The sequence below is a fragment of the Salvia hispanica genome, chromosome 6 (genome assembly GCF_023119035.1).
Source record: "Salvia hispanica cultivar TCC Black 2014 chromosome 6, UniMelb_Shisp_WGS_1.0, whole genome shotgun sequence".
Taxonomy (NCBI): Eukaryota; Viridiplantae; Streptophyta; class Magnoliopsida; order Lamiales; family Lamiaceae; genus Salvia; species Salvia hispanica.
In genome coordinates this window covers 14,748,416-14,765,721 of record NC_062970.1, presented here as the reverse complement: position 1 = coordinate 14,765,721, position 17,306 = coordinate 14,748,416, and the positions used below count along the sequence as shown (strand labels likewise).

General features: G+C 36.6%; 1 protein-coding gene across 1 annotated transcript; it reads left to right on the top strand.

Annotated features, from left to right (window-relative positions):
* The first annotated feature begins 9,135 nt into the window (after positions 1-9,135).
* On the top strand, positions 9,136-11,613 carry LOC125196388 (E3 ubiquitin-protein ligase WAV3-like). Its single transcript, XM_048094881.1, has 2 exons — positions 9,136-9,597; positions 9,681-11,613. The coding sequence occupies exons 1-2, from the start codon at positions 9,277-9,279 to the stop codon at positions 11,421-11,423; spliced, it is 2,064 nt and encodes a 687-aa protein (XP_047950838.1). The 5' UTR covers positions 9,136-9,276; the 3' UTR covers positions 11,424-11,613.
* The last annotated feature ends 5,693 nt before the right edge of the window (positions 11,614-17,306 follow it).

Sequence of the window (17,306 nt, the reverse complement as noted above, 5' to 3'; positions counted from 1 at the left end):
TTTAGTGGCTAGATACTCTCCCTCACTTGCTCTCGATGATGTAATCCCAAGGGTTGCACAAATAGCACAAACAAGATACACAACTAGGCAAGTGAAAACTAGTCCAAGAAGCCACAAGATTAGTGAAAGTAGGGTGCAACCTTCGAATCCGGCTTGGCTCCTTGCCATATCTCCACCTTCTTTTCGGACCCCAATCAACCCATGGCCCTCGATGTAGTTGCATCCTATGATTGTGAATACCCGGATTCACATCAAAATATTTAGACACACACTTGAGTGGTCGACGCTATACACAGGCATACCGCCAATGATGCTATTCACCATAAAATGGAGTAATGGACAAAATACGGGTATTTGTGCTAATCACTGAGAGCAAATCCACAATGGATACCCTAGTGGAAGTCCTAGTAAGAGTCCTAGAGGTTGTCATGTCAGCATGCCCTATCTTTCTATAATGGTGGAGCCTTAGTGCATGCCCTATCTCTTATCCACTTTTTATTTCAATTTTACATTATTATTTTTTAATTTTTTTTAATTATTATAAAATATCAAAATATATTATTTTAAACACCACAAATGCCAAAAAAAAAACTACATTACTTAATTTAAAAGTGGAACTACATCATACTTAGCTAAAAAAAAACTACATTAAAACTAAAATACTAAAAAAAGAAAAAACCAAACTAGTCATCTAAATTCAACCTCTGGGCCAAATTCTTGATCATATTCTTAGTCCTCTGTCGGGCTTCCGGATCGATTTCTTGACGAAGGTTGTTTTGGACGTCAAGTATAAACCTACACTCAACCACCTCGCGATAACCTCCGAACTCCTCGATCGCCCTATCCATGAGCTGAGCAGATGGAGGAGGCGCAGCCTGCGGGGGGGCCGCCGATCCAGACGCGCCTGCCTTCGCCTTCCTTTTAGCCTGGGCTTTGGCAGCCTTGGTACCAATGGGACATCTAAAAGTAGACGTAGGCGTGCCGGAACTCCCTTCCGGCTCAGCGTTCAGATCCATAGGAGATGGGCCGCTGCTCGTGTAACCGCCAGTGGCGGTGGTCTTCGTCCGCTTCGTAGCCGAGGATCCAACCGGTATCCCTCCGTTGAACTTCGACTTGTCCTTCAAGATCAGCCAAACATTGTACAGCTTGAACTGCCCGAACTGTCGTTGGTACTCGGACAACGACTTGTTGAGGACATCCTCCATGCTCTCACCGCTAGCCCTTCCGTCCCTGTTCCTGTTGTAGATATAGCAGAAGTTGTTGACGTGGAGCTTGATCCGATCCCAACACTTGCGCAGCTGAACCTTGGTCCGCTTGAACGCCCACTTCGGTTTCACCTCGTTGTAGCGTTCCTCAATGCGATCCCACATCCTGGCCGAAGTCTGGTTGTTGGAGGATATCGAATCCTCCGATACATCGACCCAACATTGAGCCACCTTTAAGTACTCATCCAACTAGTAGTCAGTACGCCATGTTGCGTACTCCTCGTTCAGCTCGTCGGGTGGGAGTGGGGGACTGGGACCGATGGCGCCTTTTCTTTCCGCGCCATCTTCCTCTTCCCTTTCTTCGGCGACGGCCGCACAGGGGTAGGAGGTTGCCCACAACTAGGCTCCATCTCCTCAACCCGATACTCCTCGGTGCCGAAGAACGGATCGAACTCAGAGTTGGAGACGAAAGTGGATCCTACAGATCCGGGCGTCTCAACCAGGTAGTCTTCGTGGCCGGGCCACCAGGCGCCGCCGCCTCCTCCAAACATGGGCATATCGTCGTCGACATTATGGGGGTTTGGGTATCGACTCGGATCCATTGTTGAAAGTGTGGATATTGGGAGAATATATAAGAGAAAGTGAAAGGTTTGGTGTATGAAAAGTGAAGAAAATGGAGTATTTATAGTGGTTTAAATTAGGGTTAAATAATTTATAAATTTAAAAAAAAAAACTGAAAACAACGGGCTTGGGCTCGGGCGCGACCCTGCAATGGGCGACCGATCTCACGACCGAACTCTCGGTCGTCCTCGGGCGTGACCGACACCTGCAATGGATGCACAATCATGCCCGAGCCCGATCTCGTGCGATAGGGCGTGAGATCGGACATCCATTGTGGATGCTCTAATAAAAAAATATTTTTTCCCTAGTTTTGGTGGAGTACATTTCATTTTGGTGCAAAATGGACAAAATACGTGTGTGTCGTGCTAATGAGTAAAAATACGGAGTACTTGTTTTTCTAGTTTTAGTGATACATTTAAATTTTGGAACGTATCAATAAAAATATGTTTTATGAGTTAAATGAGAAAAAAGTAAAGAAGAAGTAAAAAAAAATTAGGAAATACTATAAGAGAGAATAAACATGAAAAAATTAAGTCTTTTAATTAAAAATGAATAAATATCTCACTTATCTTGTGGAATGAATATAGTAATAATTAATATGGAGAGAGAAAACTTTCAATATGTAACGTATGTAGTGTATAAAAATTGGACAAGAATCTGTGAATGTATCAGATTAGTTTCAAAAGCTCAAATAAATAAAATTAAAAATTATAAACTCAAAGTATTATAAGTATTCAATAATAATGTATTCCACTTTTGTTTTCGACATGAAGGTTAATGTAACTCAAATTGTTAAAGGCATTGTAGATATTAGTACTATTTTAATTTTAAAAATTTTGATTCAATTAAATAGGACTGGGTTGAATAGTACAATAGTTTTCAATTGTAGTGGTTGAATTGGCCCCGTTGATATTTAAAATAATGGCATTATCTCTTAATTTTAAAGAACAGACAAGAGATTATACTCCCTCCGTTCACTAATAAATTTTCATTTTACTATTTTCTGTCCATTAATAAACTTCTCACTTGCTTTTATACTATTTTTTAAAATAAATCCTCTTATTCTATTAATTTTATCAAATTAATATTTAATTATAAAATTAATATATATAGAAATAAAATTCATCTTTCACTTGCCATTCCAATTCACTTTTGTGTGCGATCAAATATTGTAGTCCCTTCGTCCCACAAAAGATGTCACACTTGTGAGACGACACGAGATTTTATGAGGTTTTATTTTGGATATTAAATAGAGAGAGAAAATATAATTTTTATATTTATGTGAAAGAACTTTTTTCAAAAAGGAAAATGTGACATTTTTTATAGAACAAACTAAAAAGGAAAGTGTGATATTTTTTGTGGGACGGAGGGATAATTGTATCGTTGGACAAATGGAGTGGAGTACTAGCATATGTAAATTGAATCATTAGTAGTAGTAGTTGTCATAAAATTACAAACAATATTGCATCTTATCTTGAAACACGTAGAAAAAGGAAACAAAAGGCAGCAGTGAAAGTAGAGTGAGACCTAACTCTAAGACTAAGACAAGTATAGGGAGGCGTAGCTGGGTGGTAATTAATGATGTTAAAAGTGACTTTTAATTGCCTAACTCTGATTAATATAATGATTAGGTTAAGATTGGTGGGTGGAATTATATTACAATCCCCAATGTCTTAAAAGTCATCACTTATATTGACAATTTGGGTTTCCAGAAAATCACACATTTCAATGAACGAGTAAATATTGGGGCAAAACGTCAGCAGAGAGAGAAAGAGTTAGAGAGAGAATGTGCATTGGCAGAAAAGAATAAAGATACGTGTTCACAATTTTCCCTCACGACAGAATAGAATGACAGTGTACCCTCATTTGCTGTAAATTATTTGACTTTTACTCCTCCATTAATCTCAAGTTTATAAAAATTTCAGCATCAAAAGTTAGAAAAGCTGTAAATTATTTGACTTTTACTCCCTTCTTGTTCCAAAATTTGTCACATTTTTTATTTTGTAAAATATATGTCTTTATTTTTGAAAATTTGTCACTTATTTTATTTTAATTTTGATCCGTTCTTAAAAATTTATTATTTCTTATTTTTATTATTTTTGGTAGTGTACATCACACTGCACTAACTCATTTTCACTCATATTTTATTATAAAATCGATATATAAAAGTAAGACTCAAATGCCATTAATTTTTTTAATTCACTTTCTATTTAAGTAATATATTTTTTAAAACTCTATTAGGTCAAATGATGATAAATTATTAGGAACGGAAGAATAATCGGAAGTGGTCTAGACAGCACAACGTGGCAAATTTAGTTGAGCCACGTCGTTTTAGTAAGTTAAGTAAAAAAGAGAATTAAAATTAAAAGAAATAAATAGCGGAGCCACATCCAACTGACTATTACTATTAATATTGATTAATTTTTTTTATCTTTTTAAATTTCATCTTTAAATTTAATAAACAATATATTATTTTAAAATAAATCAAATCCCAGCTATAAATTCTAACTCTTTGCATTTATCTCTTTTCAATTCTCTTAAATCTCATCTGTGTTACTGTGTAATGTTTTTTTTTAATTATTTAATTGTTTAATTACTCCGTTAAAATCATGGTTGGGGACCATAGTTAATTCATAGCTAAATTGTATAGGTCTGACTTATTTATGTCCATGGACTAGGAATTTAGGATTTAAAGCTTAAAGCGCTATCAATAGTCGCTTCGCCACTCTTTCTTGTTTTTAATTCACATTAGTAGTGAATGGGAAACTTTGTTTTGAATATGATTTTTAATTTTCAAGTATAGTGCTTCGTGCTTCGTACGTCACGCTGCAAATGATCAACTTCTTTTCTTCACGAGATTTAAGAAACTAATACTATTTATTGGTTACGAGAGAGAATAAAGATGTTTGAGAGAAAGAAGTGTTTTTTTGTTAAAAAAGAAAATCAATCACTTGTGATGGAACAATCCAAAATGAAAAATTGAACACTTTCGATAAGAGACAATGAATACTATCATTTTGTAATTTATGTAGTTATACTCCCTCTGTTTGTTCCTGCAAAGTTTGTCTCATTTTATCATTTTCATCCGTCGCACAAAGTTTGTTCGGGTTGGAATATTTTCAAAAATAGACATTAAATACATCCCCAATCTCCTCAATGTGCACCCTTGTTCCATTACACACTTTCATTTAATACAAAGTTAAACAATTTCTTAAAATCTGCACCGGGTCAAATTAAGACAAACTTTGTGGGACGGAGTAAGTATGAAATGGACATGTCTTACATTTTCCGACAACTAGAAACTTGACATTGAGACGTTGACTAAATTTTTTCCTAGGCTAAAAATTCTAAGATTTTTTGAGAAGATATAAAATAATGTCTGTATTTTCCTTGTTGTTCTGAAATCTTGGGTGTGTAAATTTTGGAGTAATATACAAATGTGTCACTGATAGGCATAAGAGATTTTGATCCACAATTCCACAGTCCCTTTCTCTAGATTCTTTACCCTCATGTTACATGATTCTGGGTATAATACATTTTAAATTGTCGTATTTGCCCGATTTACAATTACAACAGGATTCTAAAAGCATGAAAAATATCGTCCCCAAACTCTCAAGCCATCAAAATTTGTCAATATATAGAGTGTAAAGTTCTCCTTTGCGTATTTAATAATTATTGAAAACTCAACCAAAACATATGGGATGGGATGAATTACAATGCCAGATTAAGCCTCAAATTAATGCGATTTAATTGATAAAAAGAGAAGATAGTACAGAGGGAAAGAGGGGGATGAATCGAAATACAGTTATGAATGGAACAGGGTATCTGGATTTTTGCAGTGATTCAGTAATTATTTATTAAGGAATCCAGATTTTGCCAAGCTGTACGCTGACAACATCTATTTTACACCACTCTACTCCTACATTTTTCATCCATTGCTTTGTGCCTTGCACCTTTTCATAATAATAATAATACAACTTAATTGTCAGATCTATAGCTGTGGATACATTTCTTTTCGTCACAAAAATTAAAAGAAATGTGTATAATTTCATAAATAAAAAGATAATAAAATATGAGAAAGTAAAAGTAGAGAAATAAAAAAGTAAGAGAGAGGGAAAAGTAAGTAAGAAAAAATGTATTGAGTTTTACTTTAAAAAAATGATTTCACTACTATGAAACATACTAAAATGGCAAAATGACTATACTAATATGGAACGAATGGAGTATTATGAAGTCTTACCTTCACCACAACGTTGAAGGTTCGAGTCACTACAAAAATAAATACTCACTCTGTCAAATATATAAGTGTTGAATCTCTTATGGCAACAAGATTTTAAAAAAAACATAATTATTGGCTAAATAGAGAGGGGATAAATTCAGAAAAAGAATAAATGAGTTGTTTGTTTCAAGAAATTGAAAGTGGTCACTTATTGGAAAAAATGAAAAATGAATATTAATCACTTATAATAAAACGAATAGAATAGTATTCTCTTTAAAAAACATTCTAATAGAAAATTTCTGAATATGTTTTGATCCCATTTAAGTAGTAAGATCTGTTTTTTTAATTATATAATTTTAATTAATTAATATTTTTGTTTATTTATAAATAAATTTAATTAAAATATATAACTAATAAAATAAAATAAAAAGAGAAAAATACTAAATGAAAGTCATTAATAGTGTAAGTGCTCAATTTCTTAGTGCAAAAAATTGTGGGTAATCGTAATTGATTAACTTCATATACGAGTAATTTTCAGGAATTTAAATTCTAAATACTTTTATTGAAGTAATTTCACTATATATAATGTTCTTTGTATTTCAATTTTAAAATAATTTGTATTGAAAATAATGTATAGTGCAAATTAATTAGAGAAAGATAGTCGGATGAATGACTCAATGAAGGAGTTGTGGCTACAAAGAAAAATAAGAGAATAATGACATAACGGAGGAGATAGATAGCAATGGAGTGGGGAGAGGTGTTAGAGCATCCGCAATGGTTAATAGGCCAGCCATAGGCCAGCCATTCTCTCCCCTGCCACGTCAGCAACACTCAAAAAATCACCTGCCACATCAGATTTAGGCCAGCCATAGGCCAGCCGCAATAAAAATAATTCAAAATACACTACATTTACGGAATTAAAATACGGAATTAAATTAACGACACATATACGGGAAAATTCATTAAATGCATTTAAAAAAAGTTACATAGATTAAAAAAAAAATTACAAAAATAATAAAGAAAAAAACTATCGCCGAGTCCTCCGTGCCCACAACTCTTCAATTATATCCTTTTGGAGTTGAATATGAGCTTCAACTTGGCGCATGTTGGCAAATTCCTTGAGGCGGCCGGCTTCATCGAGAGGTACCCCATGGCGTACACTAGGGGTGGCCGTCCCGTGGCTTGGACCGGCTTCATCGTCCACCGACCCAACTAGTCGCTTGTACGCCTTCGTCTTCGACAATCATGTTGTGCAGGGATAATGCAGGCGTACATTATTTCGGAAACGCATCCGACATCCCACAAACGCGTGGGACCCTTAATTGCCGCCCATCGAGACTGGAGCACACCAAATGCGCGCTCCACGTCCTTGCGCGCCGACTCCGTCGTTGCGCAAAGTAGGCCTTCCTTTCATCGCTTGTTTGTCGGATCGTCTTCACAAAGACCGGCCACCGAGGTATATCCCATTCATAGCCTCGTTCATCCTCCGTTCGTACTCCTCAGCATCCCAACCACTACCACCACCACCACCACCGCTACTACCCGCGTTACTCATCGCTCGATAATGCTCTTGTACAGAAAGTTAGAGAGAGAGAAAACTCGTTAAAACAAGTGGTGCAAATGAAAATGAAACGAAAATCGCGTTTATATAGGTTTTTAAAAAAAAAAAAAAAAAAAAAACGGAAATTGCCGCTGGCCGATCGGGCGTACCACTGCAATGGCGGCTAAGCCGATCGGCCAGCGCATCGGCTAGCGACAAGCGTCGGCCAGCCCACGCCGATGCGCTCGCCGATTTACCGCTTGGCCTCTTGCAATGGTTCGGCTAGCGCGACGAATCGGCTAGCCGGTCGCTAGCCGACCATTGCGGATGCTCTTAATTGTGGATGCCCTTAGGAAGCAAAGGAGTATTTATTTCTTAGGCGTTTCTTTTACTAATAAAAAATTAATATAGAATAGTTCTGATTTTATTATAAATAATTAAACTTGTTAGGTATCTTTAAGGCCCGTATAAATTCCTATCAGTTGACCTATTTTTAATGTATGTATATATTCCTTTAAAATATAAAATTGGAGAAACGTTAATAATAAAAAATACTCAAATATTTATTTTGTTAATCATAAAAAGTCACAAGACAAAAATGAGGTGCTATAAATAAGAATGGTGAAATCTCCATACTAATCTATTCTGTTAAGCTCATATTCAAGGCAGAAAGGGATTAAAAAATTGCGAATTGATTTCTTTAATTTGTCTCAATCTTGATTGGGTCAATTAGGCTGGAGGTGGTGGCAGTTGGAATAGAATATTAAAATTTAAAAACAGGTATTTATCAGATATTTCAAATAATCGCTTTCAATTATGTTCTTAAGATGATTAACATACAATTATATGATTGAATTGCTGAAAATGAAAATGTGAAGATATCAATTTCATTAATGGGATATATAGTACTACTATGTATCTACAGATCATTTCATTTGCATTTATATAAACAACCAAAATAAAATCATGAATTTGTCAGTACAATGTGACGGTGCGAAATTTGAAACCATGCAAAATGACAACATCAATAACCTTATCTACTCTTCAGTAAAACTTGCAGTGTATGTGTGTGACAGTGTGAGCACGTCTATCAATCTACATTCATACATCTGTATTTGTTATAGTAGTAATACTTTTCTTTAATTATTTTACTACACAAATAGATGTCGATTAACAACATCAGTTACATCACCTTAGTTGCCAAGATACTTTCTTTAAATTAAATTAACATTTTTCTTTCTTACTACACAAATATGATGTGTGTATGCTATATGAATCCATGAATTGAGTGTAATTAAATAGTGGAACGTATAATTTGACTTGGAAATAAAAGATGAGAGTTAAATAATAAACGCATAGTATATCTCGAATGATTGAAAGATCAGAGAAGAGAGAAGAGAGAGAGAGGGTTTATCTATTTAATAATAATAGTATAATAGTAGTATTATGAAGTTAGGAGTATTTAATGATAGTTAAATAATAATGGAAGGCGTTGGTAGCATGTATATATGTGTATTTGAAGGAAGAATTAATAGCACAGTAGAAATATAGCATAGAAATTGTAAAAAGATAGGATCCTCTTCTCCAGCTACCAACGATCCTTTTTTTTTAATTCTTCATCATTCACGAAAAAGGAAGAAATCAATCCAATCCCCACCTCTTCAGATCTATCTCTCTCTCTCTCTAGAACCATGGGCAGAGGTTGGAGAAAAGCATTTTGCAACACTCTTCCCAGAGATAAAAGCACCGCCGCCGCCGTGGCGGAGGCGGATAAGCTGTCTAGTTCTACGGCGAGCAGAAGCAATCCTTCCACTCCTCGTTTGCGCTGCAAAACGTTTGGCGGTAGGAATGCGGAGAGGGAGAGCAATAAGATTGATCTGCCGAATTCGAAGCTTGAATGCAAAACTAGCGCCAACACGCCGCGAGTTCATTCCAAAATCCGGTTCGGTTCTGCGCCGTCTTCTCCCAGATCCCCTTTCTCTATCCTCAAAAACACGCTGCGCCTATCTAGAGTGAGTAGTGATACTGATACATACGTCTAATTAATTTTGATTGATGATATTTTATTCAAAATATTTGGGGTTTTGCGGTGCAGAATAGCTGCGGAGTGTGTATGCACAGCGTGAAGAGCGGCCAAGGAATGGCAATCTACACGGCGGAGTGCGGCCATACATTTCACTTCCCCTGCATCGCCGCCCACGTCGGGAAGCAGCGCGCGCTCGTTTGCCCTGTCTGCGCCTCCGTGTGGAAAGACGTACCTCTCCTGGCCATCCACACGCAGCAAAGCCGCCAATCAGAGGAGAAAATTGCTCCGCTTAAAATTACCCCTCTTTCTAGCCCTAAATTGAACAGACGCTGCGATGCGGCGGCTTACTCTGACGACGAGCCATTGCTCACCCCCAAATTCAATCCAATTCCGGAATCTGTACTGGATGAAGCAGAGGAGGAGGTTGAGGAGTTTCAAGGATTCTTCGTCAATCCGATTTCCAGCACCGATTCCTTCAACACCGCCGATTCGAGAACGGTGGAGGTGAGCATCTCGCCCGACGCCGCCCTGATTTCCCAGGGCCGGACGCACGACACCTACGCCGTTGTTCTGAAGGTCAGAGCTCCGCCTCCGCCGCACGTCCCCGACGCCGCGAAGCGCGCGCCGATCGACCTGGTGACGGTCCTCGACGTGAGCGGCAGCATGACCGGCGTCAAGCTGGAGATGCTCAAGCGCGCCATGCGCCTCGTCATCGCCTCTCTCAGCTCGGCCGACCGCCTCTCCATCCTGGCGTTCTCTGCCGCGCCGAGGAGGCTGCTGCCCCTGCGCCGGATGACGCCGCAGGGCCAGCGCTCGGCGCGGCGGATCATCGACCGCCTCTGCTGCAGCGACGGCTCCAGCATTGCCGAAGCGCTGCGCGAGGCCACGAGAGTGCTCGAGGAGCGGCGCGAGAGGAACCCCGTCGCCAGCATTATACTACTCTCCGACGGCCGCGACGACGGAGGCGCCGCCAACCAGGAGAGCAGCCAGCGCTGCTCCGCGCCGTCTCACTCGACTCGTTTCTCTCACGTGGAAATACCGGTTCATTCAGCCGGTTTCCGCCGCGAACCGGCTGAGAACGCCTTCTCCAAATGCGTATCCGGTTTATTAAGCGTAGTGGTTCAAGACGTGAAGATCCAGCTCGGGTTGGCTTCCGGGTCGGATCCGGCTGAGATTATGGCGGTCTATTCATGCAACGAGCGCCCATCGGTTCTCGGGTCGGGTTGTGTCCGCCTAGGCGATTTATACGCGGAGGAAGAAAAGGAGCTACTCTTAGAAATCCGGGTCCCCACCTCCCGGGTCGGGTACGGGTCCCACCATGTTCTTTCGGTTAAATGCTGTTACAAGGACCCGGCCACGCTGGAACCGATCTACGGTAAGGATGAGGCGCTGCTGGTGCCGAGGCCTCAAGCCGTCCGATCCGGATCGCCGAGGATCGAACGGCTGAGGAATGTCTTCGTGACAAGCCGAGCCGTGGCGGAGTCGCGGCGGCTGATCGAGCACAACGAGCTCTCCAGCGCCATGCAGCTGCTGTCCTCGGCTCGGGCGCTGCTGCTGCAGACCAAGTCGGAGGCGGCCGGAGAGTATGTGAGGGGGTTGGAGGCTGAGCTGGCGGAGGTGCAGTGGAGGAGACACCAGCAGCGACGGAGCGGTGAGGAGAGAGAAATCGGGTTGTTTGTCGATGAGAATGGGGAGCCGCTGACGCCGACGTCGGCTTGGAGAGCCGCTGAGAAGCTGGCTAAAGTGGCTCAGGTTAAGAAAACTTTTAACAGAGTTAGCGATTTGCACGGCTTTGAAAACGCTAGATTTTAGATGTTTTAACTTCTTTTTTAGTCATTTTCTTGTTTGGAAAATTAAAAAAAAAATGGGAAATTGGAATAGCTGATTAAGAGCCAGGGACCATTTACCTTTAGCCTAGGTACTTTGGTAGGAAGCACAAAAAATTTCTTGTTTGTGTATTTTTAATTTTACACGGTACAAAATGAGATCAGAATTTCACTTATTTCTTGTTTATTTCTTACGCCAGTGTTATTGCATATCCGGGAAATTCAAATATGGCTTTTATTTGGTGTACATATTTTTTTTTAATTTTGCAGAGGAAATAAGTAAGGGGAATCTTAATGTGCATGTGGCCAACAATGAGAAATAATATAGAATATCATATGGTCAAACAATTATTTTATACGTAGATGATTAGCGATGCACAAAGAAACATTGCTTTATGATTAGAATATGAAAATGCCAATTATTGGAAAATGAGTAATCATTGAAGCTGAAAGTATGACTGCTAAAAATAAACTCTCTTCTATGTATATACAATCTATACAGGCGAGTTTTAGTAATTTTTTTTGAAATATTTATAAGTTTATTCTAAAAATATTCATATAAGTTATGAATCAATTTGATATGTATGAAATAAATAATTCCTTCCAATGACCATTACAAATTAATTTATTTACTTATAAAGTCAATCATTGATGCTTTCCTATAAAATTAATTCCACAAACAGCGGTTACCACATTCATTTTAATATAGCACAAACTAGACGTCCAATAGTATATGATTCGTATTCTTATCAATTAAATGCAAAGTTATAAGTTATGACCTTATAATCATAGTTTTACAAATTTATATATACATACATATTACAAATAATTGAATTGCAATCACTATTAAAAATTAATATTGTCATTCTATATATCAAATTTATATAGAGTGAACTTCAAAAATGGTCCCTGGACTATGGATTTATCTCGAAAATGGTCCCTAGACTTTAAAAATATCACCAGTAGTCCCTGGACTAAGGGTTAATATCAAAAATGGTCCTTTTGCACTGTTTCGAGACGAAAATGCCCTTTTGAGGGGTTTTGGGGGGTTTGGGCAATTTGGTCTTTTTACACTTTTAACATTTTAAATCTGATATTATTTCAAAATTATCATTATTTATCCCTTTTCTCATCCTTCACTTTGTTTCTTTATCACTTGTAATTAAAAAAATTATTGATATTTAAAAACTGAAATTTAAAATTTAATTGTGTAAAATTAAATCTAATTATTGAAATAAAGAAACAAAGTAAAGGATGACAAAAGGGAAGAAGAATGATAATTTTGAAATAATATCGATTTAGAAATAATATCAGATTTAAAATGTTAAAAGTGTAAAAAGACCAAATTGCCCAAACCCCCCAAAACCACTCAAGAGGGCATTTTCGTCTCGAAACAGTGCAAAAGGACCGTTTTTATATTAACCCTTAGTCCAGGGATTACTGGTGATATTTTTAAAGTCCAGGGACCATTTTCGAGATAAATCAATAGTTCAGGGACCATTTTTGAAGTTCACTCATTTATATAATGGGAAGTTTTGGAGAAGATAACAATAATGCTATTATGGATTTTTTACATGAAATTAGGAATGTGAAAAGATTTTTATAATACGAAAGGTTTAAGAAAGGATGAAGACATTTTCAAGAGCCATAGTATAGTCACCCTCCTACAATTTATTGTATTACATTCAATTCTCTTTATGTTGCCAATTAATTCCTCTCTCATAGACGTACAAACAATCGTTATATATAGTGTGCGGCATGAAATGTAATAGAGTACATTATAGGGAAAAGTTGACTAAAAGAGGACAAATATGAACGTCGATGCATTTCTATGGTATGTTACATTATTGGAATACATCTTTCTACTCTGTCTATCTCCATTTTTGAATTGCAAATACTTTTCATATTATTATGTTTCATTGCCAAACTATATACTTTTATTTTCTTACTATTGAGAATTGTTGTAGAGAAGAAATTGACTTTTCAAATTCTATTCGTTATCCGAAATCATTTTATTGCATATCGATTATATATGCAAAACTTTGTTTTGGTTTTCAGTATAATTATGACTCTTTAGCAAGATTACATTTTATTTTCCATCACTTCATGCACTCTATTTTTGTGATTATTATGTTTCCCGTATTTATTGTTTGTATTCTTACCATATGAAGAAAACTACTGAAGTTGGCGAGAAGGAGGAGAAAGGTGGAGGAGGAGAAGAAGATGAACATTGCTTGCAGTCAAGTTGAGAGGATGAGCTAATATTTTATGAATTTTGTTAGGTTTGTTATGCCATTATATAATTTATGAGGTTTCATACATTATTGTTTTTTCAAGTGTATTGCATTGAGATATGTTAGTTTTATTGCACTTTTTTCTCACATTATTGAAAAGTATATTCCTCTAAATTTGGCCTGAGACTTCAAATTCAAAATTGAAGATTCCTATTTGGATTTGATCGAGGAAATGTAATTTTTTTTTCTATATTATTTTTATGTCATTAAATTTTTGTATAATTATACTCATTTTTTATTGCAGATTATTGAAAGGGACTTTGTTAATAAATAATTTTGTAACATCCTTGACCTCATACATGCTTCATTTTAAATATTTGCTTTGTCATTTTGCATTATGGAATTACTAAAATTGTGAAGTGGACATTATTAATAAAAGATCAATGTTAATTTTATAAATAAATAACGATTTATTTGGAAACAAATAAAATAGAAAATATTCTATATTAAATTATTGAAATAGATTATCATGTTAGTAAGTATCTAATCAAACCAATGGAATCTAAATGTAGTTTGATCACTCGTAAGGAGTAAAAAAGAAGTTATATATATATATATATATATATATATATATATATATATATATTACAAATCCACTCTTAAAGACCGAACCACCGAACCCTACCAAATTAGGGCTTTTAGATCTAGTTTTTTATGGATAAGATACATAAATTTATAAATTATTTTCGCCTTCATCACGAGCCTATTTTAATTCATCCGAAGGTAAATAATATGTTACGAAGATTTAACTTCGTTCCAGAATATATTACTTCATTCTAGTAGGTTTTTACTTCATTCCAGTAGATTTTTACTTCATTCCAGTACGTAAATGTGGTTTCGCCATCGCGTGCCGTTCTTTCTCTCTACAATATCTATCACCACCGCCATGGCGCTAATATTGGTTTAATAAACACATGGAATAATGTAATAAATTATTGGAATGAAGTATGTGTAGAAGCATTTGAAGTCCTACTGGAATGAAGTAAAAATCTTATCCAATGAAGTAATAACGTTCCTGAATGAAGTAATAAACTCACTTGAATAAATTGCATTTTTAAATGTTAATCACGCAAAAACCCACGTCAATGAATTTGAATGAAACATATGTTGAATCATTTCAAAACCTACTGGAAGCAAGTAAAAACATGTTGTAGTTTCAAGGTATTAGGTACAGAATGAAGTAATAAACCTATACAATGAAGTAAAATGGGCTAGTAATGAAGCAGAAAAAATTTTCACAGCAGCACATCTCATCAAAAAAACTAGATCTAATGGCCCAGATTTGGTCTCTAGTTCGGTCTTTAAAATTGGTTCGACATTGATCACAACTCTCTCTCTCTCTATATATATATAGGGATGTATTCAGGTCAGAACGTTAAGTATAAGTAAAACTCAAAACACTTGCAGTCCATTGGATCTTATGATCTAACGGTTAGATTAATGCCACGTGTCATCTAATGATGTAGAATTTTAGACTAATAATGTAGCTCGGATAATAATGTAGCATTTTAGTTTAATAATGTACAGTTTTAGTCTTACAATGTACATTTCTAGTCTAATAATGTACCTCGGCGAATAATGTACATTTTTAGTATAATAATGTAGCTTATCACAACCATCCAATCTAAGGATCCAAGGGCTGTGATTAGTGCTGTGTTTTACACTAAGATGTTGTAAGGACCCTAACATACCCCTATATATATATATATATATATATATATATAGGTCCATGATCAATTGAGATTTTTTAGGGTAATTGAGAAATGAGATGCAATATCAGCCACTCATTTTTATTAAATGAGTGGTCCAGATTTTGCCACAAAAAAAATATTTTTAGATTAATTTATTATGAAATGGCAGAATGGTAATTTCATAGTAATTAAACTTGAACAGCAACTCCCATCTCTTACTCTCTGCTTCTCGATCTCTCTCTCCATCTCTCATCTCTCTCCAGCCGCTGCGCCTCTCTCTCGTTCCTGGCACCACAGTGCCATTGCTGCTCGCCGAAGTCAGCCCCTCGCGTATCTCTCTCTCGTTTCTTTTCTTTTCCGGCGTTTCACAACGCCATCGCTGTTTCCTGCCGGCGCACCCTCTCAAATCGATGAGGAAGGTTTGGGAAAGGAGAAGAAGCTAAGGGGGAAAATCGATGAGGTTCGTGAATTCGCGAAGAAAATCATGAGAGAAGGAATCGGAGCTGTGGCGGCAATCGACGCTTGAATCGGAGGATTTACTCTCTAGCTCTCTCAGATCTGGTCAATCCGACGAGGAATTCATCGTCGACGTCGTGATCTGCTTCATCCTCGCCGGAAGAGACACCACGTCAGCGGCGCTGATGTCGTTGCTAAATTGATTGCGCTGCCGTATTCGGTGGTTAGTTGTTTTCTCTTTTCCTCTAATTTGATTAGGTTTTGCTGATTCACCTCCAATTGTTTATATTATCGGTTACAGTAAAATGCAGTGATGCAATCTAGCAAATTTGGTTGTGCATTCTTCTTCATGATTAGGTTGGATTGATATGGAATTATTTGAATCCATGAAGAATGCTAATTCCTTCGTACTCCTTTAACTTTGGTAGTTATTAGTAATATTTAAGTTTTTGAGGTTCAATTTGATGAAATTTTGTATCACTGAATTGAAATGCTAGTGTGTGTTTGTGTGTGTGCGTTTCTCCCCAATTTTAATCATTTTGTTGTGATGAACTTGATTGAATTGAAAATATTTTCCAACACAGAGATTGTGATTGGGGATTTGATGTGGCAGGCTGATTTTGAGGATGCGTTGACAATTGTTATTCTCGGTATTCAAATGTGAATTATAAGTGTTATTTTTTAGTTGTTGACATGTTAATACGAGTTGTTGACATTTGATATTCTGGGTATTGATATGTGAATTATAAGTCTTATTTTTTAGTTGTTGACATTTTAATACGAGTTGTTGACATTTGATATTCTTGGTATTCAAATGTGAATTGTAGTAAGTGTTATTTTTTAGTTGTTGACATTTGATATTCTCGGATATGCAAATTATAAGTGTTATTTGTTAGTTGTTGACATTTTAATACGAGTTGTTTACATTCGATATGCACGGTATTGGTATGTGAATAATAAGTGTTATTTGTTAGTTGTTGACATTTTAATACGAGTTGTTGACATGCGATATTCTCGGTATTGATATGTGAATTATAAGTGTTGTTTTTTAGTTGTTGACATTCGATATTCTCGCTATTGATATGTGAATTATAATGGTTATTTGTTAGTCGTTGACATTTTAATAGGAGTTGTTGACATTCGATATTCTGGCTATTGAATGTGAATTGAATAGGTTGTTTTTATTCAGTAAAGTTTCTTGCTGATTTCTTGTCTTTTATTGCTCCTTCCATTCTATATAATCATTAAATTCTTTGTCTCTCATCAAAACTCGTAAAGGTTGTGTTCTTGTGCAACATTTCATTCGATACATACAAATTCAAAATTCTGGAGTATGGGAGAGATGGCTTCTCTTTGAAGTTACGCAGAGGTATGTAATCTCTTAATTTTTATCTCACAAAAAAAGTAAATGTATGATGATTCATTCAG

What these genes read in the sequence shown, in the direction of transcription:
- LOC125196388 (XM_048094881.1), top strand. Translation starts at nt 9,277, where the DNA reads ATGGGCAGAGGTTGGAGAAAAGCATTTTGCAACACTCTTCCCAGAGAT. An exon ending in ACACGCTGCGCCTATCTAGA is followed by an intron (nt 9,598 to 9,680) that starts GTGAGTAGTGAT and finishes TTTGCGGTGCAG; the next exon opens with AATAGCTGCGGAGTGTGTAT.